This window comes from Triturus cristatus, chromosome 6 (genome assembly GCF_964204655.1).
Source record: "Triturus cristatus chromosome 6, aTriCri1.1, whole genome shotgun sequence".
Lineage (NCBI taxonomy): Eukaryota > Metazoa > Chordata > Amphibia > Caudata > Salamandridae > Triturus > Triturus cristatus.
The window spans coordinates 282,831,930-282,858,789 of NC_140589.1; the positions used below are offsets into that span (position 1 = coordinate 282,831,930).

General features: G+C 42.1%; 1 protein-coding gene across 1 annotated transcript in view; it reads left to right on the forward strand.

Annotated features, from left to right (window-relative positions):
- The window catches only part of LOC146816765 (uncharacterized), a 132,149-nt gene that overhangs the window by 21,766 nt on the left and 83,523 nt on the right, over window positions 1–26,860 (forward strand). The window contains exons 4-5 of the mRNA XM_085610640.1: window positions 2,400–2,524; window positions 7,964–8,110. Coding sequence (XP_085466766.1) covers window positions 2,400–2,524; window positions 7,964–8,110 — 272 coding nt within the window. The remainder of the gene's footprint in view (window positions 1–2,399; window positions 2,525–7,963; window positions 8,111–26,860) is intronic.

The following is a 26,860-nucleotide window of genomic DNA, read 5'->3' on the forward strand; positions in this document are numbered from 1 at the left end:
AGAAGAACATCTGTCAAAGCTTTGTTGAATCTTCCATAGGCACATACTGAAGTTGGCGATCTAGCATTACTCTTGACGCCGCGGGGCACATGATCCAACGCCCACATCCCTGATTTACCAATCTGATGCTGCACACAGACGTAGGCACCATGGAGCCCCATCGGGACGCCGACTCAAAAAAAACGAGGGCCCCTGATCGATGCTGACAGCCCTTTAAAAAAAAAACGTGCAAAATACCGACTGACCTATTGACGGGGGTTCGGTTTTTGAGGGCTCTAGCAGGTACCTGGCTTTGCCGGCATGAGAAATTCTACGATCACGCAACAATACAGATAAGTAATCTGCTTGAGTGGGAACTGTATCTAGCCTCAGCGTATTCCTCTACCTCTCACTACAGGGTGTTCCTACTATGCATCACCCCCATGCTCACCCCCCCCCCCCCGAGACCCATGGTGTGATTAATGATCACCCCACATGTAAGTTTTATCCTTTTGCCATTCAGTTACTCGTTAAACCACCAGCCATACTGCACCTGGTGAGTTTCTGAGAGTCCCGATAATGGGTATGTATTTACAGACTTATACCACTTAACGCCCTAGCAGGTGTGCAGGTGAAATGGCGCTAAAAACACGGTACCATCACGTTACGAGTGGATCTAGTCACTACCACTAACAATGTGAAAACTATGTGCACTTCCATATCTCACTTTACCGCACAATAGCTTCTTGAGATGAGTTGCAGTGCACTTCGAGAAGAGCATCAGTGCATGATTAATTTGGAATAACGCCCTGTGACTACGTTCTTAACGAACGTATTTATCTGTGTATGTTTGTTCTTACTTTCAGAATAATGGTGGGTTCCTACAATTAAGAAGGTTCCCGCGGAAACAGCAGGTTTTAATTTTTTCCTGTTTTTCACATACTTGACCACCTGGTTAGGGTGAGCCATAGCTCGCTCATACCGCCGGGGTCTACACACTGGTCCTGAAGAATTCTTAGCCAATAGCAACATAGGCAGAAACATGTCAACCACACACAAGTGAGATATAGCTGAACAATCTCTCCAGCACCTACATCACTCACTTGACAAAATTATTTTTGGACACAACCCAGACATTCAAAATCCCAATCCCTTGCACTTGCCACTCAAACAATACTAACCAGCTCCGCAGTAATTCTGGCATCGAAGCACACCGGTGAGATACTCTACCTTCCTGGTGGGGCCCGATGATGAAGCATGTCACCAACCAGGTTGGTGAGTGAGGGCTTTCTAAATCCAATTTGATTCTTTTTGCTTGCTCTTCTCCTAAGAAGGCACTCTTTTTTTTTTTGTTTTTTGACTGTAGCATCTGCTAGTCAGCTGGGTGAGGTAGTCTTGTCTGGCCTGTCTCCGTTCTTTCAGTTGTTGAACAGGTGTGTTCTTTGGTTAGGCCCATGGAGTTGTCTGTCACGGTCTACAGGAGCTGTGTCTTCCCATGTTTGTTTCCTGATCTTCTGTCTGCTGGAGAGATGGCGCTTGTTTTGCAAAGGGCAGTTCTGGTCTACCTGGACCCTCTGCAGGTGTTTCGGGTCTCATTTCTTTGTGTGTTTTGGTCTTGCTCATAGGGGGATCAGCCTTAGACTCCTGCCTTGAGTTGACATACTACTTGTATATTGGCAGTTAGGTCTGTCATCTCTGGGAATGCAGGGGAGGTTTCTTTAGGGCATGTCTGCTTCAATGGCTGTAGTGCAGGGTTATACTTTGCTGGACCTCTGTTTGGATGCCAGTTGGACTGTCCTATCTCTGGGTCTCACTTTCAGGTGGTCTGGGGTCCAAAGGTTCAGAATTTGTTGGGTTCCATGTTGCTGGCTTCCCTGTGGTAAATTTGCGTTTGCCATAGGCTTGCACTTATATATTCTGTGCAGTTGTCCAGCCTTCTTGTAACTTTGGTACATCTCAGTAGCAAGTCATCACGGTGAGAGGAATGCAGGGCTAATGCCTATATTACTTCCTGCTAATAGTATTCCTCTGAGTCTTTCACTCGCCGTGATGACTCCGGCCCTCCCTCCCCGCCCTTTTCAACCGGTTCAACTGTGTGGTGTTTGGGCTTGGTACAGAACAGGAAATAAGGGAGTGTGGTTATATGTGGGAAAGGGTTGTGATTGGAGGCATAGGGGCATTTCTATGCAAGTCATCACGGCAAGAGACTGGGTAATGCTATTACCAGTAAGTAATCAAGGCATTCCACCAACTGTTCTTTCAAACTCCTAGCATATGCAGCTGATGAATAGAACCTCCTTCGCTTAAAACAGACCATTGAACTTTCTCCTCTGTATATAAATTCTTTACCTTTTGAGCTGTGGATAGTTTCAAAATTTAAAGCAAATTAACTATTTTATTGTAACCATAATTTGTTTTAGATCGGTCTGGCACGGTGTTTGAGGTTACGCCTACATTTGCTGCACAGTGTGGTTACACCATCACAAGAGACTTTTGGGGAAACATTGAATTTCGTGCCTCATCATTAAGCTGCTTTTCTCAAATTGTGAGTGGTTTATGTCCTTCATTCAACTGTTAATTGAAATATAGCTTGATTGAGTAACTGCCTTGCATAACTCTTTTTGATTGTGGTATTTACCTTCCTCCCACTCCAGCCAGTTTTCTTAACCTGTGTAGTAACTAAGTGTGTGTGTATATATATTGGGTTGTATTATCAATATTACTTTGTATGTTGTGTCCTCTTTAAGAAGCCAATGCGATGCTTAGTAACTGTGGAATGTTAAGATTCGTTCTGGTGTTGGGAGTCTGTTGGAGCTGGCTGCTTGCAGGCTGGCTCCTCATCCATGTAACAATAAATAACTTAACCAGAAATCATCTGAATCCTGGTCAATTACATTTTATTGGCGACTAGCTGGTTACATGGACAACCCTGCGTGCATCAATCAAGACAATTCCAGTCAAGATTCCTGTCTGCCAAGTTTGTTATCCTGTACTTAATTCCTAAAACACACATTTTCAAGAAGAAAAAATCTGGCAACTCTGGAGAATTATCTATCTATGCTGTCACCTCGGCAAATCTTACTTCAAGCTGTGTAATCTTGGGAGAACTTTTAACCTCCAAGTACGGTAGGGCGATTTGAGCGCTTTATTCTGACTTTTTTTTTTATATATATATATATATATGATTTATTTTAAAGCGCTGCCTTCCGTGATTTAATTTTGTTATCTCTCGTTCCACATACGAAAAGCTCACCGTGTAAACGCATTTTTTAAACTCTGCTTAACGCACGACACGTGTTCCCTCTCTCGTGCATCCACCATTCTATGCCACCACGAGCTTTTTGCTGCAGCAGCAGTGTGTAAAATTCTGCCATCTATAAACGCACATTCGACCTTTCGTCTTCCTGCATCGTCATCATGTCAGCGCTCAACAACGCATGTGCGAGTATCTTTGTAACTTCATTGTTGCCCAGCAATGTTCAAGGCGCGTTTCAAGCCTCCATTTCGATGAATACTGACACGCAAGTATCTTTGTGACGTCCTTGTTGCCAGGCAACATTCCGTGTGTCACCAGCCTCCATTTCGCTGACACGCACAGCTGCTATTGAAGCAATTACCTAACGCGGAGTGTCTTAAGCTTTTCGCTGACACAGCTGCAGACAATACCTGTTAAATTAGCGTTCGTCACAACTCGTCATGCTGATGCGCACAGCTTATTGTGCGTACAATTAAACTTGTAATTGTTAATTTTCTATATATATATATATATATATATATATATATATATATATATATATATATATATAGTATTTTTATCTCAAAGGGTAAGTTTATGTTAAGTCATACACTATATACATTGACAAATATTGTACTCTATGCCCTTATTCATCGTTACTTACATACAAACTTATTGTACATTATACCACTTACTACGCATAATAGTATAAATATTACTCATTTCTTTCAAAATGTGTACCTTACAATCTGTAAACCCTCCCCCCCCCCCCCCTCCTTTTCTTGACACCAGGTGAGCCGACAATTAGGTGGGAAGTTTGGCACAATGCTTTTGAAACCTACCTAGGTGCAATAGGAGCTTCCAGATTCAATGCCGAAAGGAAAAAATATCTTCTTTTGCACTCTTTAGGTTTTGAGGGCAGATCAATTTTCAAACATCTACCAGACTTACCTCAAGAAGATCCTGCTCTCAATGATGTCTACCAGGAAAGTGTTCAAAAACTTCATTTTGATAAACAACCAAGCCTTATGGTTATCAGACACAAGCTTTTCAAAAGAAAACAATCTGAAGGTGAAGATAGAGATTCTTATATTTCGGTGCTACGCAGACTAGCGGCTGATTGTAAATTTGAAAATTTCACAGAACTCATTAGGGACCAATTTGTATGTCACTCTGGACAAAAACATCCGACCCAAATTGTTAACAATGGGTGATATGTCCTTGGATGAAACCATAAAACTAGCAAAAAGCATCGAAATATCAATGGTATCTCTAAAGGAGTTGGAGGAGAAAGTTACTGAACCAGTAAACGCTATCAATTTAAACTCCAATAATTTATCGTCAAAAGCATTAATCTTCAAAAGGAAGTCCATCTAGTTTTCCTAAACTTTCTAAGAACACTGCATCAAATTAGAACCGAAGTGACGTCATGCATGAGGTGTGGATATTCTCTTCAACCCAAAGGTTCACGGTGTCCAGCATCAAATGTCACATGTAACTATTGCAAGAAGATTGGTCATGTTGCTAATTTTTGTTTTAAAGCTGAAAAATCAAAAATTAAAAAAACCGACAGTATGTATGGTTGATTAGGAGTCTTCCTCAGATTCTGAAATTATCTCTGTTTCTGATGATAACAATCACGAAGTTATTGAAGGTGATCCCAAAAATTGTGAAGACCCTATTGTGGATATGTGTGGGTGATAAATGTGTTAAACTGTTGGTTGACTCAGGCGCCAAGATAACCATGATCACAAAACTTTTCGAAGAAACGTGGGAGGGCGACCTACCTCTTCTTCCTCCTGGCCGTTCACCAGTATCCTATGAGGGCAGGAAAATTGATTTGTTAGGTTTCTTTGAGGAAGAAATGTCCTTCAAAGGTATAAGGATAAAAGGCAATTTATGTTGCTGTGAAAGGGACTCCACATATTAGGTTGGTTCCACCAAGGACTCTTCGGTATGATACTTAAACCGGGGACAAAAGAACAAGTTTTAGTTGTTGGATGTCCGGATGAAGTACAGACCCTCAAAGATAAGTTTCCGACTGTCTTTAGTCCAACTTTAGGGAAGATTAAGGGATTTAAACATAGAATTATACTAAAAGAAGGATCTTCACCGGTCAAGCACAAACTCAGGGGAGTACCTTATAGTGTCAGATTTAGAAAAATTCTACAGCTTTGTGAAAAAGGGGTCATTGAACCAATAGTCTTCTCTTTGGCTTTCGCCTTTGGTTGTGGCCAGAAAGAGGTGTGGTCAGCTCAGGTATGTGTGGACTTAAGATCCCTAAATAAAGAGATCTGGGTTGACTCTCATCCCCTTCCAAAGATCCACGATTTGTTTGCATCTACCAAGGGTGCAACATTTTTCTCTAAACTTGATTTGGCAAGCGCGTACCACCAGGTCAAGCTACATCCGGAATCACGTCATCTTACTGCATTCGTTTCTCCCTTGGGAACGTTTCAATATCGACGCATGCCGTTTGGCTTAGCGTATTTCAACGTGTCATGAAGAACATTCTTAGAGGGGTTGATGGAGTGTTGGTATTTCAGGATGATGTACTCATTTTTGCCAAAAATTCTTCCTCCCATGAACTCATTTTAAACAAGATTTTAGGCTTATTCCAAGAACATGGAATTGTTCTAAAGTTGAAGTGCAAGTTTTTTGCACAGAAGTCGAATATTTAGGTCGTGTTAACCAGGATGGAGTCAAACCTAGACCTGGGCTTCTTGAAGCAATTCCTAATGCTTCTGTTCCCACTGACAGGAATTAAATCACTTCTAGGGTTGTGTGTATTACTCGAGGTTCATTCCTCATTATGCTAACATTGTCCGTCCCATCAGCAATCTTCTCAAGAAAGGGGTCAAGTTTGTTTGGGATGATTGTGAATCAGCTTTTCGATAAGTCAAGTCTTTTAGGGAAGGGATGCATACTTAAACCTTTCGACCCAAGCCTTCCATGTTTGACGGTCAATGCTAGTCAAGTGGGTTTAGGTGCAACCTTGACACAAGATGAGGATGGAGTAGAAAGAACGATTGGTTTTGCGTCTAGGGTACTAAGATCTCCAGAATTACAGTATTCTGTGATCGAAAGGGAACTTTTAGCGTGTGCATGGGCAATTGATAAGTTCAGACCATATGTCTGGGGAAAACGTCTTATTCTTCAAACAGATCATAACCCCTTAGTTAACATTTTAGGAGGATGTCTTACTAAATGTTGCCCTCCTAGAATAATGAGAATAGTTACAAGATTACTTCAATATCATTTCGATATCCAACATATTGCGGGAGGGAAAAATGGAAGAGCTGATTTCCTATCTCGTTTTCCTAGTAACAACCCTCATGGTGATATCTAATTGATGAAGATTATGAAGACTGTTTGGTGGCTGGGGTTGATATTCCTGAATTGAAATTTTGTTCGGAAGAAGAGTGGAGGAAATGTTTAGCTTGATTGAGGAACTGCCTTGCATAACTTTTTGATTGTGGTATTTACCTTCCTCCCACTCCAGCCACAGTTTTCTTAACCTGGTGCAGCATCTTGTCACTCATGCCTGGAGCCATTGAACCACCTTTCTACTTTTGCATTTTAAGTGTTCCCTTTGTCTTCAGTTTTACTTCAAACTGAGAAACTTGGTCTTCACAGGCATAATACTGTCGTAGAAAACTCATTAGTTTAGCCTCGTAGTTCCCTAGCACTCTTCAGCCAGTCTCATGTTTTTAACTCCCATCAGATCCTTAGTCCTCGTTCTGTCGGTTACCCTTTGTTTTTTCCAGTCTTATGCTCACTACTTGGTATTACTGCATCCTCCAAGCAGATTGGATGCCTTTTGATTGGCTAACTACTTTAGTTGAGTAACAATTACAATCTTAAGGCTCCTACGTCCGTGCATTTTTCTTTTTAGCTATTGCCACTTGTAGCACTCTAAATTGGCATAGTGCCAGGCAAGCAGCCAAAGCACTGTAACGCCTCTGGTTGTGTGCATGGGTGGATGCATTTCTGGTCTGGGTTCCTGAGGTGGGGTGCTTGCCTGGTGGTCTGTGTAGGTGCCTCTGGGTGTGTATCAACCTCTGTAGGTGTTGCTAAATCTGCAAGTATGTGTATGATCCGTGTCCGTTGATCTGTGGGGGATGTCTGTAGACCAACGTTATACAGAAATAAAATCTGTCTTGTCAAGTTTCATTTCGACTTGGGTATTACGGAATTAGGTCTACATATGGAGCATGTTTTTAGCTTATTTAAAACCCAACTGGATAAGGTGTAACACTTAAATAGGCCACTTGAAGATTGTGTGAATGTATTCTATTGATTTGAGGTTGTTGCCAAAGAGCTATATATTTTATTTTCCTGCTAATTCAGTTATACAATGGGTTTTCTTTAAATTGCCTTGCGTTTTTAAAAATGTATTTTAAATGTTGCTAGATTAGACCGGTGAGCTTGTTTTACTAATTGTCTGCAAGCCACATTTTTCTAGTCACATATCCATGGTTTTTATTAATGGACAGAGTACTTGTAAATAACTAGAAGGCCGTTATCAAAGATTAGTTAAATGTTAATTCTTTCCATAGGTTTTTCGTTTCAGTTCCTTGATGTGATGCAGACTACCACGCATTTGTTTTTCTTTGACCCATTGCATGTTCGAATTTCAAAGTAAAGCACTTTTTGCAGCTTAAATTGACTAATGCTGGTACACATTTATCCGAATACTCGAAACTCATTTATTGCAATAAATGTAGATTTATTTATTTTTTTTGACAGGATGACGCAAGGTTTTCTATGAATGTGAGAATTGATATTTCTTCGACTCCGGATATGGTGTCTGCAGTGACCTATGTAAAGAACTTGATGTGCCCTACCTACCTGTGGAGTGCCAGAGAAATTATCTGTGAAACAAACTATATGGAAGTAAGTGCAGAATGTTTTTATAATCGCGCGTGGAACCATGTGATCAGAACTGACAAAGTGATATCCTAATTCTGTGTGTAGGGACACGTTCCCTAGTAGTATGCCCTGGGTATGGGTGCTTAAGTCTTGGACTGTAGCAGGTGCCCTGATTGAGCATTAGGCAAGCCACGTGTTTGGGTGGAGGTGATTTCCCCACCCTCCCCCAAAAAGGACGAAGTAAGATCCAATATGGTAACTCGTTCCTCTACAGCAGGGTTCTCAAGTTTGTCCCGGGGGGCAGTATCCATTCCAGATTTTTAGCATATCCTCATTTAGATAAATGTAGCTTTTAAAATCTGGCCCTCCAGGACCAACTCCGGAGAACCTTGCTCTGCAGTCCAGGTCACATTGAGTTGTGGTAACTGGCGCTTAGCAGGAATGAAAGTTATGGCCACAGGGCAGTCCGGCTGGAGCACTAGCTACCAGTGACTGCTCCTCTGCTAAGGCGGAGAGTGTCGCCCCTCTGCTATTTCAGCAGTGTGGAAAAAAAATAACCGGATGTTATCACTTTCTTTTTCTATGCGGGAGTCAAGTGTGGCGGGCTCTGATGCCAGAGCAGGGGAGCAATGGTTTGCACTCCAAGTGGGCATGTCAAACCGAAATGCGCACTTGCTATGTTCTCCATTGGGCTGTAATGCACAGCCTGGTGGAGAACATGCCCAGCCTCCCCAGGCACTTCCTGCCTAAGTGTCCAATTAGGACACTCAGACCAGTTACAACACTACTCCTGCGGTGTCTTGATTGGCTGAGAGCCCGGACGCCGGGGTGCTTCTGGTGCTGTAGCAGACCTGGAGAAGCGGCGGCAGAGGAGGTAAGATTACTTTTTAATTTCCCCCCCCCCCCCCTACCACCACCCCCATTCTGAGCAAACTGCCACTGCTAGCTACTGGCAAGAGTTTCAATCCTGTGATTGGTATCTCTTGCTACTTGCTAGATTGTAAGTTGCCTGTAGCAGTTGTCTACTTGCCCACCTAATCCTTCTATAATGGAAGATTGTGAAGGTGTGTTAGGGTAGAGATGTGGGAGGCCAGGCCCAGGAAAGTGGTATGGGAGCCACTAGAAGGGACAGGCAATATTGAAGCATTGAGTTTCCAAGTAGTGTTGATGGCCACAGTAACTACGTTGGCACATTAGGAACATGGCTCCCCTGGCCTTATACCCATATCGAACAGCAAGGTTGGTCTGGACGATTTAAGCATCCCACAAAGTAAGAGCATACGTGACCATAAGACACTTGCCCATATTCCTTCAGCCACTTGGACAATGTGTAGGGGAACCCACTCATCCGAAGTTAAAAATCAAGAATGGTCGGCTGTGGCCATAATGTAGGAGAAACCTCCAATATTGGCTGACTTTGCAAGTTATTGTAACTACACCATTTTGCATACTGTGATAAATCAAGGCAGCAGCCTGCAACCCAAGTACTGCAAGTTTTCCTCCTTCAGAACTGAGGCTTTTGAATAAATCTCAGCTAGGTTAAAAACTATGATGACTCTTAAGTCTCTAATTGTTGCTTGGCAGCATTGGTGATGGTGTGGCTGGGAGTCCGGTGCTGCCAACACAAGTCTTGCATTCTGAAAGGCAGTCCTGGGTGGCAGTCTGACAATACCATATCCTAGTGTGGGTAAATCCTGCCAGCCACAACAGTTCATGTATGAGGGGCAAAATAATCAGTTACTGTATATTGTCAGGTGGTTTGTCTACTGCAGTGTACAACCTAGTGTGTTGGCTGAGGTGTAACCTCAGTGGATGCAGCAAGACCTTGATTGGTTTTCACTGTTAAACAAATATCACAAGATTATCCATAAAGTTGCTTTCGTGCACGTTATTCCTATTGTGTCCCCTCCAATAGAATACACTTTGGTTTTAATCTCTAACCTATCACATACTATCACTTCCCTTTTGTTGTGATTGCATATATGTTCTGTTCTGCTTTTTGAAGCCAGGGGTACCTTACCTCTCACAAAGGAAGACGCAGACTTTCATGCTGCCAATGACTAGTGTCAAGCCTTTGTAGGAAAGTAGCACTAACTAATACCACATTGGCACTTTTACTATGTACATTTTATTTTTGCTGTTGTCGCACATTTTGTACTAGGTTGGTTTATCGCAGACATTAGTCCAATGGCCTATTTTGTTATTTTCCTTTGTGTAGACTCTGATGTTATGGGGAACTGCCTTACTCTTACAGGTGTTACCGGACCCATTGCTGGTCCAGCATGCATCCATCTTAAAGGTTACGAGGGAGGATTTATGGACCATCTCGGTTTTCTCAGCTCTTCCCAATAGCTATCCCTTTGGTACCTGGGGGCCAAAAGAAATATGAATGTGGCAAACTTCATGATTGTCACTATACCACTAAAACTGATGTGAAACTTTAGTTTATTGATTACCAACCTGCCAAAGGTGAGTCATGACTTGTCTCAAGGACCCAATCTTATAACATGGTGGTAAGGGTCTGAAGGTGAAGCTTATGAGTTATCAATTAAGCTCTATGGCATTTCAGTGTCTAATCGCCACCTGCCAGGGCTTTAAGTGGGCCAGGTCTCACAGGGTCTGAACACAAGCAGTATTTTTTTTTAAGGGGGGGGGGGGTGCCTCAAAACGGGTGTATCGGGCTCTGTTTTGTGCCCTGTCTCAGGCGGTCTGTTTTTTCCAGACTGCAGTGACCACTGCTGGCACAACGATGTGCACCTGCTCACACTGCTTTTCTCACTAGTGGAGAAGTTACAGCATGACATCCTGCCAGGTGAGCGTTGTCGGGGGAAGGGAAATCCTTTAAAGAGTAATTTTCTCTCTGGATTTCCCTTCTCTTTTTGAAACTAATTTTGGAGCAGAAACATCGTTGTGGTGTCCGCAGGGCTTTGAGTGGAAGCTTTTTCAATATTCTACACAAGCCATAGTTGTTGCTTATTTATCTTGTGCAACTACCAACCATTGACAAAGCCAATAGTCCTATCTTGTTGGTATGATGTGACTTGTTGTATCATATATCTGGATGCAGTGACAAACCGCGAAATAAGTCAGGGGCACACTATGCTAAGCACAGATTTTTAGCTTGTGTTTTTAAGCCACGCCCTTAATTACATTAGCCACGCCCCTTTGAGAGCCCCCAGTTTTTCCATCCCACTTAAAGCCCTGACACCTGCACCTCACTGATTTACAGCCCTTCGAAATTGATTTTATTAGAGGATGCATTGCCTGGCAGTTCAAGCTGGAAAAAGCCGAATCTAATTCATGCAAAACTGATTTGCATAACTGTCCCAGTCTGTAGTGGCCAATCAAGCAAAAAAGATGGACTGCAATGCAGTCCATGTAAAGTACTGTTTAAACAGTCCCCACTTAATGCCCCCCCCCCCCCCCTTCCCTGTGCTAAGCCTTTTTTTGACTATTTGGGGTAGTTCGTGCTTAGGCCCCTGCAACTTTTTGACCACAAGGTAACCATGCCATATTTGAGTCGCCTTTCCCAAAATCATGGGGATTCTAAAGGTACCCAGGGTTTGTGGATTTCCCTGGAGGGGACCCAGAAATTAGCCAACATCCAGGTAAATTTTGTTTTTGGGAAAGAAGGGCTACAGATGAAAGCGTCTGTGTGGTGTGTTTTTTTTTTTTTGTTTTTTTTATTTTATTTTTTTTTTTTCCTGCAAATGGTATCAAAAAAGGGGTTGTGGTGCTGAAATCACAATCTTTCCAGCTTTCAGGGACAAGCAGACTTTTGTTAGAAAACCAACATTTTTTACAGTTTTGGCATTTTTCTGGGACATAGGAAATTAGGCTATTTTTGTGCTTCCAACCTCCCAGTTAATGGTAGAAATGGGGTATGAAAGCAATAATGGATCCTGGAAAGCTATACATTTTAGAAAAGTAGACCACATTCTTCATTTGGGTAGATCCTTCAAGGTTTCTTTTTAGAAGCTAACCGTTGAATATATGAATTTTTAAATTAGTTGGAAAAAAACATTTGTGTCAAGGTTTTCACCTGTAACTTAATTATGACAGCTGTTTGAAAGCAATATACCGTTACATCCGCTGTACCTTTCTGGTTGTGGTGATATACAGGACTTGTTGGTTCACCAAGAACCCGACCAACCCAGAGCCAATAACTGAGCAGCGTCTTGCAATTGCTTTATTTTTTATTATATACCAGGTATATAGCAATTATTTTGGGAAAATATATACATGGAAAAATTGGTATGAAAGACACCTATGTATTTCTGAAATTGGAACAAAATATAGAGTTTAGAAACAGTAGATATTTGCACATTTCCGAAATTGTGAGTACCCATACTAGCATGAGACTTGTAGGTCATTTTTCAAAATGACTTATTTTTTATACATTGTCCTTAATTTGGTAGGCAGAAATGCATCGAAAGTCAATGGGTAATAACAATTGCTCTACAATACTATGTTACCCTAAGTCTCCCGATAAAAATGGTACCTCACTTGTGTGGGTAGGCCTAGTGCCTTCAACCAGAAACTGCTCAAAATGCAACGTGAACACACTTGATTTGTACAGTGAAAAATGACCCTTTTTTTTTTTTTTTTTGTCAAGTGCCTAGCTGTAGATTTTGAACCCTAGCTCTGCTGGCACCTAGGGAAACCTAGCAAACCTATATATTTTTGAAAACTAGACACTCTGGGAAATCCAGGATGGGGTGACTTGTCTGGCTCTCATTAGGTTCTCTTACCCAGAATCCCTTGCAAACCTCAATTTGTCAAACACATTTTCCTCATTTCTGTGGTGGAAAGTTCTAGAATCAGCGTGGATCCACAATTCCACCCAGCCCGCATTCCCCCAGGACTCGTGAGAAAAATGGTACCTCACTTGTGTGGGTGGGTCTAGTACACGCAGCAGGCAAGGGCCCAAAACCTATTGAGGCGACTTCAAAATTAACACCTTTTCCACGTATTTTTGGGTGGAATCCGTGCCGGGACAAATGTCCTACCCCAGTGTTTCTCCCCCTCCCCCCCCCCCCCCACCCCTCAGTCTCCCGAGTAAAATGATACCTCACTTGTGTGGGTGCGGTAAGTGCCTGTGACTGGGAAGAGCCCAAAACATAGGGGAATTAGGGTATAGTACCAGGAATTCTAAGCGCTACATTTATTTAAAAATAAGTTTTTAGCCAATTCTGCATTGGACAAAGCCAGGCACTTTGCAAAAAAGTCAGTTTTCACTGTGAAAATGTGGTGTCCACGTTGCGTTTTGGACCGTTTCCTTTCGCGGGTACTAGGCCTAACCACACAAGTAAGGTACAATTTTTCTCAGAACACTTTGGGGAATGTGGGGTGAGTGGAATTTTGTGGATCCACGCAGATCCCAGAACTTTCCACCACAGAAATGTGAGGATAATGTGTTTTTTTTTTTTTTTTTTTTTTTTTGTGAGGCACACCAGTCAACCCATCCTGGAATCCCCTTGGTGTCAGGTTTAAAAAAATGAAATGTACAGGTTTGCTAGGTTTCCCTATGTGCCGGCTGCTCTAGGGCCCAAAATCCACAGGTAGACACATTGCTAAAAAAAAGTCTGTGCCAAGGGTGCTTTCTGTCTCCCTGGTGGGGAATTTGGGGGGGGGGTGGGGGGGGCGGGTGGGGAAAGTTGCCCCGATATGCCCCCAATGGGGGGGGGGGGGCGGCAGAAGGACTGGCTGTTTTTGGGGAGGTATTGGCATGCCCATTCTGGGCTGACCTCAACCCTGAATAAAAAAAAAATCCTGAGGACTTTCTGCCCCAGTATACCTCCAGGGAGGGGCAGAAAGACTGTTGCATTTTGTTTTTGGGTGGGGGGGCATTGCCATGCCCATTCTGGGAAGCCCCACCCCTAAATTTTAAAAAAAATTATCCCTGGTGCCTAGTGGCTTTCTGCCCCTGCCCTGGGGGAGCAGGAAGACTGTCACTTTCTTTTAGAGGGGTGGGGTCATTGCCATGCCCTCTTTGGGCAGCCCCGCCCCAACCTCAATGGGGAAAAAAAATGCCTGGTTTCTAGTGGGCTTGCTCCGCCTCTGGGGGGGGCAGATTGGAGGCTACTGTCCCCAATTTCCCCCAGGGGAGCAGAAAGACTTAAATTTCTCGGGGTGGGGGGGGGCATTGCCATGCCCTTTTTGTGGCCAGCCTTCAAGTCAACATTTTTACAAAATCCCTGGTTCCTAGTGGGCCTTCTGCTCCCCTGGGGGGGGGGGGCATATTGGGGGCTACTGCCCCTGTCTGCCCGGGGCAGACATTTCTCTGGGGTGAGGGCATTTCCAATGCCCTTTTTGGGCAGCCCTCACCCCAACATCAATATTGCTATTGCCCCATCTGCCCCCTGGGGGGGCAGAAAGACTGTTGCAACCAAACAAATATGGGGGAGCGAAGGCCCTTGCCCAAGGGGCTGCTCCCCCTTCCCTGGTGCTAGTGGGCGGATCTCTACTTGGGTATCACCCTCTTGGGCTGATCCATCCCCCCCCCCCAGGCAGGGATCCACTAGGGAAGGATATCATTCGAAAGGGGAGATTCTCCCCTTTCCAATGATGCCCAACAAGCACTGAAACTGAGAAACAAATGAAGTTTCAGTTTCGATTTTGTAGCAATGACGATAGCGTGCGATCGTCATTGCACTGAAATTCCAAAATGGGCCTAGGGAGGTTGGGGAAGCTCTTCTCCAACCTCCCCAGGCAAAAAAAGATTCCTGTCAGCAGCAGAGGGATTTCCTCAGCATGTGCTCATGACAGAACCATTCCGTCATTAGCATAGAAGGGGTTAAAAGGTAAGGCTGCGCATTAGGACAACAAGACGTTACAATGGAGGGACTGGGTCCATCCACACCATCAGACTGTTGCCCCAAATCCTAGCTAGCTCACAGTGCCCCACCGGAAACCCTAACCCTCCTGGGACGGATGATTTTGGCATTCTCAAGCATGCCACTGATTCCTAAAAGGAGTTGTGGAAACTGACCTTGCCCCTTTCATTGTGTACGCCTACATGCCCTTGGTAAACACAGGAAAGATGCAAATAGTTTAAAATACATTTATTGTAAGTCTTAATCTTGCCTAGAGAATTGGCTGTGATTATTAGGCAGATAAAACAAAGCAAAATAACCAGCATTATGCACTTGGTGAAGAGAGTAAACAGTCCAAAAATTGCAGTCAGATTTTTATATATCCCTACCTAGCACTAGCCGTACTCTGAGCATGGTGGGTGTACCCTCTGCCACTTCAGTTGGCTTGAGACTCCATACCTGGATGTCTTGGTTTGGTTTTGGATTGGCAATCCCTCTCTGTAGGATCAGGATGGAAGATCTGCATTAGCAGAGCTACATGTCAAACACTGCATTAGTTCCAGGATCTCCCCTCTGCCCGACAAAGGGACCGGGAAATGTTTATATAATGAAACCACTGTTGGACACGACTCTGATGCAATGAGTCTAGATGTTAGAAGCGGTTTCCAAGTGGGCCACACAGGTACCAGGGTACCTTGCTCAGTGTTCCTAGCGTTGAACGAAGGGTACAGATTATGTTGCAGGAAAGGCTTACTAAATAAAAAGCAGCATACAAAGCATTTGTTAGAAGCATATCTTAAAAATTAAATGTGTAAAAGAGAACCATGCTAAAAACAAGTCTGCTAAAATGTGTGAAATATGAAACTAAAATAGAGAACCAAGAGGGCTTCCCCACACCCCTTGGCTTCTACCTAAACGATCACATTTACAAACAAATTAAAAAATATGCCAAATTAAAAAAGCTTTAAAAGAATGAACGTTTAAACCATTAACGTAAACTAGGGCCATAATCAGTGGAGGTTCCCAAGATGTTTTCCATGCTTCCAGTGTCAAAGGAATCGAAGAATGATGCATCCACGATGGCCTTGCTGATTAGTTCCAAAGAACAAATGTGGTCCGCACCATCAGCCAAGATGCCTTCTATGACCCATTCTGGTCCTGGGATATGGATGCTTCGGCTCCCGAGTCCAGTATCCACGAACTCGGGAGCCGAAGTATCCATGTCCCAGGAGAAGAATGGCTCATAGAAGGCATCTTGAAGCAATTGTCTGTTCATGGGATCGCTCTAATTGGATGCATCCGCAGATCCAAGTACATAGACTGTACCAGTTGCATTGCAAGGCAGACGTTCAGTGCACATTCAAAAGGGCACCACAGACTGGTTCCTGTCCTTTTGTCCTGTGTGGTTTGCCTTTGTTAGTCATTCAGTTCTGAAGTAAAAAACACCCCAAATAACTATCATGCATTCTTGACACTGCTGGACTCGCAGTTAATCACCATTTGGCCTAGATATGGAACATCCATTGCAGAGCAGCCAAAATTGAGCCAAAATACCACATATGAGGAATGACACAAATGGTATGCCTGGAAAACGTAGGAGGAAATGACTCCACAAATGGTCAAATGTTTAAACCAAGCCAAACCCAACCACCTTAAATGCACCACACAAGCAGTGTTGGAAGCATTACATTTGCTTTGCACAAGTTCACCAAAATGGCGAGGCAGTGGTGTGCAAAATAGTGATTGAATTTGGGAGGACAACCTTGCTACTTGCAGTACAAAGGTTTAATGGGCAGATGTGCTACATTCTTCTGACACAAAGGCTTTTAGTCTGCTCAGTTTGTCAATGCATTAACGTTGGCATGGAAGGCCCTAAGGAAACTCCTGTAACCATCTACAATGGTGCTGGGGTGGAACTTGCACATAATTGCAACATGTCTCTGGGAGAGAAACCACATATGTGACACCTGCTTTCATCCCACCGCTACCTTGATCGTTCAACATCAAATAAATTCCATTTGAAAGTAATCTAATGACTGGACGAATCGAAGAAGCTGGTACTCCCTTCAAACAACTTGCCAGATTGGCCATTCAAGCATTACACAATCCGTATAGTGCCATATCTTTGCAACTGAGTAAGTGGCCAAGCAAAGAATCCCTTTCATTTCCACTAAGGAACACTTCTTGTTCCCCACTGACATATCTATCTTCAAAAGGTAAAGACCAAACTTCGAGGACAAAACTCTCCTCTAAAAATATGGTTTGAAATCAAACAGGCTCTAGTCTGTTCCCTGCACTTGTGAGTCTTTCGTCACCCAAACTGAATTTAATTAGTGTCTTTCCAGAAGTCATGGCCTTTTAGGGTCAGTTGGGAAATAAAGTAATCCAAATCAGTTGTGTGAGAATATTTTTCTTTGTCAGTTGAAGGGGCAAGTTTAAAGTAAAATGACACAGATTTCAAGGATTGTTAAGAAAAATATGCAAATGTGTCCATGCATGTTCTGGAACTACCCACTGGAGGGGCTGGATAATGTTTCCATTGTGTGAAATTGTATCATGGAATACTAGCTGTGTACAAACAGTGACGTGTGTGGTGACAACAAAACATTTCTCCATAATTAGAGTTCAGGTACAAATCTTCACGTACAAATAGTCTAAAATTCCATCTCCGAGCATTGAGGTAACTGTTTACATTCTGATCTATAAAAAATCCATGGGTAATGATCACACGTTGCAACCTTCAACACTCGGAGAATCTGCAATGTCTCTGTAGGGCAAAAAATAACATGTGGGACCTTATCCCAAACCACTCCAAGCACAGGAAAAGCAGAAATGTTCACGAGGGACAGGTCTCTTTGCACTTTGTGAAAATGGTTGAAGTTTCAGCACTTCGACCAAGTTCTGCGGGAGGGCATTGTCGGCGATTAATGTTAATTTATTAGCAAAAAGACTATCAGAAATCCAATCCAAAGAATCTGCAATAGTGAGATGGCAATCCAAATGTAATGCCATTTAGGGATCAGATAAGTATGTTTCAACCAAAGAAGAGTCACATGCACCTTGTAGTGAAGTGTGAAGTCAGAAGAGAAGTCCTCTTCATCGCCGAAGTAGTCTGTTGAAAGAGTGGCCGTAGCAGGCTAAGGAGACCTTGTAGATGCCTCCAAAGGTGCCACATAAACAACTGTTATAAGTAGCAGAAGCATGCTGTATGCTCACATCTGATATATGGGTTGTAGTTGCAGCTGTCACTGGAATCCACAATAGTTCATTCTCCGGCATCCCCAACTGAGGTAAAACATTGGTGTTGCTTGAAACTTGTAGAGGAAGTGTCTGTAGGGTAACAAGTGTTGGGACTACCCAGGAGTCCTTGTGGACTTCTTTGTAGTACTGGCCACATAATGTAACTTAACCTGATCAGTGGAGACAAGTGGTTTGTCTTTACAAGCAGCTAGCGGTGGCAAAATCAGTTCTTGTACCTTGAATGCTGAGGCCTGGCACCAGTGCATGGTATGATGGACTAAACTCCTTTGCTGAAATCTTCTCTCATATTAGATACCTGACTTTTGGAATCCAGCCAAAAGGTGCTGGTTGCTCCTTTACTCTTTTCATAAACAATGTGATTCTACCCTGTAGTAGTGAGATATTTTTTCATTTATAATTTCAGTGAACAAAGTGCTCCATGAGGTGTCATGGGAAGGCACGAAGTGTTTTTAAAATACCCCTCACACACTATGAATCCCATGGTGTCATACTTCATCATGGTCTTCCTGTCCCTCTGCGGGGCGTGCTGTGACCAGTAAGTATGTGGGAGCACAGTTTGTGAAGGAATAGGCTATGTGTATTGTGGGGGTGAGAGTGGTAGGGTTTGTGAATAGTTATAAAAAGATAAAAAATTCTCTGGCTAGTGGAAAAAACAAATATATTCAATTCCCTGGCTGAGAATGTTAAAGGGGGGGGGTTATGTAGGGGGTGGACCTCAATCTGATACTCACTACTGGCTCAACATGTTTCATAAGCAGTCCCCACTGCTTTACTCATCCGGACCTAAATATGATCCCTACTACACTAAAAAAAAAATTAGATTAATGAATAATTGTATGCCTATTTCTCAAGACCAAACTTCAAAAATTATGCAAGTTTGGAGAAGGTTTGTAAGGGTACAATGACCTTTATCGTTTTGAAATAACACATTTTCAGTCTCTAATGATAAAAAAAACAAAAGTAAAGTAAACAACCTGGGGGTTGTTCATTTAAACACATCACCATACTGTGGATTCGCCTTCTCTGAAAGAAAGTGATATATTTTTCTATTGTTACTAGCTGAAAGGGTTGTTAATCCAACAATTTCATGATTAATTAGTTGTGGTATAGAAAACACACACGCGTTCGTAGTAATTATCCATTGTTATAATAACAAAAGCGGCGAGTCGTTCACCTATGTCAACAGAATTTGTTAATGCCCGATATTTGCGAAATATAATAGCTGATTATGGGCACTTGGTTAGGGTATAGGAACATACTTGCACGTCCACCACACTCATATTTTATAGTTGGGTAAAATCGTACATTTGTGTTAAACATGTTAGTCAGAACGGACATAACACTATATATTGTACATAATGTTCGGATACATACATTGTTAGGGATAGTTATCCTGCTTCATGAGCTTGCACCGGGGGAAGGGAGCCTTGTAATAGTCACTGTATGCAAGGTGGAAAAGCAAAATGCGTTAGCGTTTATCAATCACGCCATGTCATCATGGCGCTGATTGCAAAAGACCACTGAACGTACCATGGAATTGCCTCATTTTTAAAGACTTGGGCCACAGTCTTACTTGCATGCTGAAGGTCTCTCCTCACCTCTGTCTGCCACCGTGCTGCTCTGTGTAGTGTGGTGCAGATATTGAAGTATTTAACCAGGTTCTCGATTGCATATTTTGCTGGAAGAGGCGCCCGGTTTAAAGACTAGTGCGTTGCATGTTTCAAAATGGCTGCTTGTTTTCGTCCCATGCTGGGGGTTTGGAAAGAACTCACTTCCTGGATGGGCAGGAGACAGAGATTGTCAGTTTTTTTCAAAAAGCAAAATAAAGATGGTTTACTTGTTGAAGGACCCCTGTGTTTTTTAAAAAAACAAAACGCTGTTTCTTATTTAAGAGGGAAAACGGTGATGTCCCCGTTTTTTCAAAAACAATTAGAGTTTTATCTTAATCTAAATAACAAAGATGACAAACAATGAGAAGTTCTTAAGATTTGATGTCGTGATTTGGGTCATTCTGTTCCAAAAATTCTGTTCAAACAAATTGGAGTAATCACGAGATGACTGGTTCTAGTGGGTGATGACCGGTAGCTATATTTTAATGTCAGGATTATTATGGATCCAAAAAGAAAGACCTCAATATATCCATGTTTTAGATGCTGTATTCACAGGTGCACTTATGGAATGGTGGTATCAATTATTTTTAATAAATTCTCTGTTGTGGTCTTGACCATAGTTTATAGGGTCTGGCAGGGTCCTTAATTTCGATGATGGGGGCGGTACTTGTTTACCAGTGTCGTCTTTTTATAAACTTTTATGGAGGGAGTATCTTTTCTTTGTTTCAGAGCGGAGTCTCTCAATGATGTATCCCCTTACATAGTTATATGAAAAGGTTCCTCGTATTGATAGAAACATTTGTAAAACTTCAAACGTGGATGACACGCTTAGAATGGATTTATAGGCTATTTCTTATCATTGGCCCCAACGAATTTCATCATTCAATCCTCTGATATTTGTTTTAAGTCGAAACACCCATCTTTGTTACTTTTCAAGAAGATATTTCTCATTTGGTACTTGGACAATCACTGTCCAGGTTATGTCTTCCGGTTTGTGACCTAGTTCCAGGAAATGTGATGCTATTTTTGTGGTGCCTTTTCTGCACTTGACGTTGCTTTTGTGTTCACCTATCCTGGTTTTCACTGGTCTTGTCGTCATAACTATATATTCAAGCTGACATGGACAGGTGATAAGGTACACTGTTACTGTTACATGAGGTAAATCTTCTCTGTTCCCATTTTGTGCTTTACTTTTTCTGGTAAGTGAGCAGACTTTGCATTTGCCACATGGATGATGTCCATGTATGGTGGCCATTGCTGTTGATTGGCATGCGAGTTAATTTTTGCGGGGTCTTGTGTGTACGATCATGTCACAAATACTTTTCCCTCTTCTGTGGGAGAAAACAGGTTTTGGCAGATTTAGACTTCCACAGTTGAGGATGCGCCAATGTTTGTTGATCTTGGTGACCTGATTGGAATTAGTGTTGTATGTTGTAATGCAAAATGGTCGTTTTTCATCAGGTTTTGGATTGGTAGGTTCCAGAAGGCTAGCCCTACAGTTATTCCGTACCCTTTTGTAGGCTTTTTCTATGACTTGTTTAGGGTATTGTCTTTTTTCTAAAGTTTCATTTTTAGGTCTTTTGGATCGAGTTTTGAAGTCGTTGACTTCTGTGCAATTCCGTCTGAGATGTAGGAATTGTCCATAGGGGAGGTTGTCACGCAGATGTCTAGGGTGAAAACTCTGGTACATTAGACCATTTTTTGATGTGTTTTTAAAATGTGTTGTAGACATGAGTCTCCCATATTTTGGTTATATATTGAGGTCAAGAAAGACCAATTCTTTGTTAGAAATAGTACTGGAGAATTTCAAGAAGTCATCTTGGAAATTGAGCCAAGTGATGAAACGATTTGCGGTGCTTTCATCACCATCCCAGATGATCAATATATCCTTTCCAGGTGTTGATCCACTTGTGGTAAGGGTTACTTGGATGTAACATTTTTGTGGTCTCAAGATGGTATACATAGAGACCAGCTATGCTAGGAGCAAATGTGCTCCCCATGCTGGTCCCGTGCTTCTGGAGATATAAGGTTTGATTGTATTAGAAAAAATTCTCTCTAAGTGCTAGGTTGCAGCATTCCATGACGACATTTCTAGGGGTTTGGTATTCCCAGTCTGTATCAAATAGGACCTTCAATGATGTTAAGCGTCTCAGTGTGGGGGAGACTAGTGTACAGGCTCTCAACATCACAACTAATTAAAAGTTGCTGTTGATGGTCAAAGGAGAGGTCTTCTAGTAGTACCAGGACATCCTTGGTGTCCTTCAAGTAGGTAGATGTTTTTTTTCACCATTGGTCTTAAATATGCATCTGCACATTTTGAGACCGGTTCTAAGATCGATCCTATCCCTGACACAATGGGACGACCTTGGGGGTTTTCTAGTCTTTTGTGTATCTTTGGGATGGTGTACAGGTAAGGTGTTGTAGGAGAGTTTTGGATTAAAAAATCTCCCCCTTTTTTTTTTTTGTCATCCATCCATGGGCAAGGGCTTCTTCTACCATACTCATTATCTTCATATTTATCCTTTCTGTTAGATCCTGATTTAGAACCTCATAGTTTCTTTTATCTTGAAGGAGGCGTCTGCATTCTCTATCATTTTGTTCCATTGATTGTATGACAATTGCCCCTCCTTTGTCAGCGGGTTTTATCACCAATTTGTGGTTGTTACTTAGTTCTCGTATCGCTTGTCTTTCATCTTTTGTTATGTTCTGAAAAGTTTGGTTCGTAGTAGGATCAAGGTTTTCAAAATCTTTCATGACTGCTTTTTCAAAAGCAAGCAATTCAATTGGAAGGGTACAGTTAGACGGTGTAAAGGTTGATTTTTGGTTTCAGGCCTGTATCCCCTTTTTGTGTGGTGGATGTCTTTCTTTGAAGATTAGCAATTTCAATCTCCTCATGAATTCCTGCATCTCTTTCCATAGTAGAAATGTATCCATGTTAGATGTTGGCACAAATCCTAGACCTTTTTCCAAAACTGAGATCTGGGCTGTCGTGAGTTCTTCATCAGTTAAGTTCACAACCAGGTTCATTTCTTGCTTGTTGATGCCCTTGTCATGCTCCTGGTTGACTCTTACTTTATCTTCTCTTGGTGTCCAATGAACATTGTTCCCTCTCCTATTCCTTCCTCTGTTTCTTCCTTGACGTGATCTTAAAAAATGAGGCTGATCAAAATGAGGGAAATCCTGAGGAGGATAGCTCCATGGTGGGTATGTCCCTTGGGGGTGTGGGAATGGAGGTGGTCCAAAGCACTGTGGTGGATACATTGGCGGGCCTTGAGTGCCCCATCCCCTGGTTCGACTTAAAACAAATATCAGAGGATTGAATGATGCAATTCCATGGGGCCAATTATAAGAAATGGCCTATAAATCCATTCTAAGCGTGTCATCCACGTTTGAAGTTTTACAAATGTTTCTATCAATACGAGGAACCTTTTTCATATAACTATGTAAGGGGATACATCATTGAGAGACTCAGCTCTGCAACGTAGAAAAGATACTCCCTCCATAAAAGTTCATAAAAAGAAGACACTGGTAAACGAGTACCGCCCCATCATCGAAATTAAGGACCCTGCCAGACCCTATAAACTATGGTCAAGACCACAACTGAATTTTTATTAAAAATAATTGATACCACCATACCATAAATGCACCTGTGAATACAGCATCTGAAACATGGATATATTGTGGTCTTTTTCTTTTTGGATCCATAATAATCCTGACATTAAAATATAGCTACCTGTCATCACCCACTATAACCAGTCATCTCGTTATTACTCCATTTGTTTGAACAGAATTTTTGTAACAATGATCCAAATCACAACATCAAATCTTAAGAACTTTTTTCGTTGTTTGCCATCTTTGTTATTTAGATTAAGATAAAACTCATTGTTTTTGAAAAAACGGGGACATCACAGTTTTCCCTCTTAAATAAGAAACATAGTTTTTTTTATTTTTTTTTTTTTTTTTTTTTTTTTTTTACAAACCGGGGTCCTCCAACAAGTAAACAATCTTTATTTTGCTTTTTGAAAAGAACTGAGAATCTGTCTCCTGCCCATCCAGGAAGTGAGTTTTTTTCCAAACTCCCGGCATGGGACGTAAACAAGCAGCCATTTTGAAACATGCAACGCACTAGTCTTTTTAAACCGGGCGCCTCTTCCGGCAACATGCAATTGAGAACCTGGTTAAATTTTTCAGTATCTGCACCACACTACACAGAGCAGCACGGTGGCAGACAGAGGTGAGGAGAGACCTTCAGCATGTAAGTAAGACCGTGGCCCATGTCTTTAAAAATGAGGCAATTCCATGGTACGTTCAGTGGTCTTTTGCATCAGCGCCATGATGACATGGCGTGATTGATAAACCCGAACTCATTTTGCTTTTCCACCTTGCATACAGTGACTATTACAAGGCTCCCTTCTCCCCCTGGTGCAAGCTCATGAAGCAGGATAACTATTCCTAACAATGTGTGTATCCGAACATCATTACGTACATGTACAATATATAGGGTTATGTCCGTTCCGACTAACATGTTTAGCGACCTAAATGTACGATTTTACCTAACTATAAAATATGAGTGTGGTGGACGTGCAAGTATGTTCCTATACCCTAACCAAGTGCCCATAACCAGCTATTATATTTCGCAAATATCGGGCATTAACAAATTCTGTTGACATAGGTGAACGACTCACGGATTTTGTTATTGTAACAATGGATAATTGTTTTCTATACCACGACTAATTAGTGATTATGTTCCGCATATCGCGGACAGTTTCTCATGAAATTGTTGGATTAACAACCCTTTCGGCTAGTAACAATAGAAAAATATCACTTTCTTTCAGAGAAGGCGAATCCACAGTATGGTGATGTGTTTAAATGAACAACCCCCAGGTTGTTTACTTTACTTTTGTTTTTTTTATCATTTAAGATACCGAAAATGTGTCATTTCAAAACGATAAAGGTCATTGTACCCTTACAAACCTGCTCCAAACTTGCATAATTTTTGAAGTTTGGTTTTGAGAAATAGGCATACAATTCATTAATCTAAATTTTTTTGAGTGTAGTAGGGATCATATTTAGGTCCTGATGAGTAAAGCAGTGGGGGACTGGTTACGAAATGTTGACCCAGTAGGGAGTATCAGATTGAGGTACACCCCCTACATAACACCCCACCCTTTTTTAATAATCTCATCCAGGGAATTGAATACATTTGTTTTTTCCACTAGCCAGAGAATTTTGTAACTATTCACTACCACTCTCAATACACATAGCCTATTCCTTCACAAACAGTGCTCCCACATACTTGTCGCAGCACGCCCCACCCCGTAGAGGGACAGGAAGACCCCTATGATGAAGCATGACCCCATGGGATTCATAGTGTGTGAGGGGTATTTTAAAAACACTTCGTGCCTTTCCATGACACCTCATGGAGCACTTTTTTGTTCACTGAAATCATAAATTAAACATTTTCACTACTACAGGGTAGAATCACTGTTTATGAAAATCTTGACGGGAGGAAGATTCTACCGATATTCCTCTTAACTCCCTCCGTTATTATTTTCTGCTCCTTTACTCTCGTCAGTGGCTGGCTCTTTAGAAAGTCATTAGACCGCTTATACCAGAAGTCTTGTAATTCCTGTAAGACAGCGAAACGTTAATTTATGTCAAAAGGTGCATCTGCCGCCAATGCGCCAGGACAGTTGAAGGAGCCGGGTTCTACATTCTAGATTTACTCCCGAACCCCAGGCCAATATCATTCTCTGCATGAAAGTGTGGAGGAGAGAAATTGTTAGCCAATCGATCATTACTGTTCCAATGAACTACGACTCCAAAGAATCAGACTCCCCATTAAGTTTCGTTATTTTATTACATAGCCAAGAATAGTTGGACATACAAGCACCTATCGATGAGGGTGTAGAAAGACATTGGACCTAATAAAAAACCAAACCTACGGGTAAAGTTGTCTGTGCAGCATGCACAGGATAACCAATTCCAGAATCCGAATACAGAAAATGATGGCTTCGATGTCCAAATTCCCCTTCATTGGCGGCTTGTAGGTAAAAGGCATTAGTCTGTCCCTACATTACTACTAACGTGACATTCCTATTTAGCATTTCCCCAAGGCAAGTTTGGTAAAGGTGTCTGCACGTGAACACTTCCTAAGAAGTACTCCTTGAATGGGTCGAAGCATAAAGCTACAGAGCTTGTTCCAAAAATGTTGCGCTCGCGCTCTTGTACTCGCGCTCGCACTCTATTGTACTCTTGCACACTTGGAACTCTCTCGCACGCGCTCGCTCTTGTGCTTGCTCTCACTTTGTGCTCGCTCTTTTGTGCTCGCTCTTTTGTGCTCGCTCTCTCTCGTGTGCGCTCGCTCTCTCTCGTGTGCGCTCGCTCTCTCTCGTGTGCGCTCGCTCTCACTCACTCCTTTCAGGTAGTATCCCAGAAGGTATTACGGCATCACACATCCAAGCAAGCCACCTCCTTGTAGGTAACTTTCCATGTGACAGCTATGTTCCCAGGCGTTCTCTGATGCGAAAGTACCAGGGTCCCTTATCGCAATCTCCCTTCAATGTAACCTCTCCTCCCTGAGCTCAACTTATTCTGGCTAACCATGAATTTCTCCACCTGCAACCAACGTGAGCAAGAACGGATTCCACATGAAATAAACCAACGTTTCTTAAGTTTTAGTTTATTGAAAACCAGAGGAAAAAGAAAAGTAGGATAAGCAAAATAAATCTTAGTTAACATCGGGATTATATAAAGGGATAGGAAACGCAACGGTTACAATAAACATACTATGTGTAAGGGTGAGATAGGAAGGGGAAAGCAATATATTATGTTACTCCAAAGGTTGAGGAAAAACAAAATACGAGATTAAACACTGAAGGCATATCAAATACTCAGTAATTAAATATTGCAATATAATGCCGCAGGCATAAGACAATTTCTTAATATTTCAAGAGACAACAAGGTGTTTTTACGGCGGTTTACGGCCATCTGATGCATTTACAACTAACAGTAGAAACATTTGAAGAAGCGGACCAGGATAGGTATCTAGTAAGTGGAAGCCATAACATTCCTTTAATTGCTAGAGA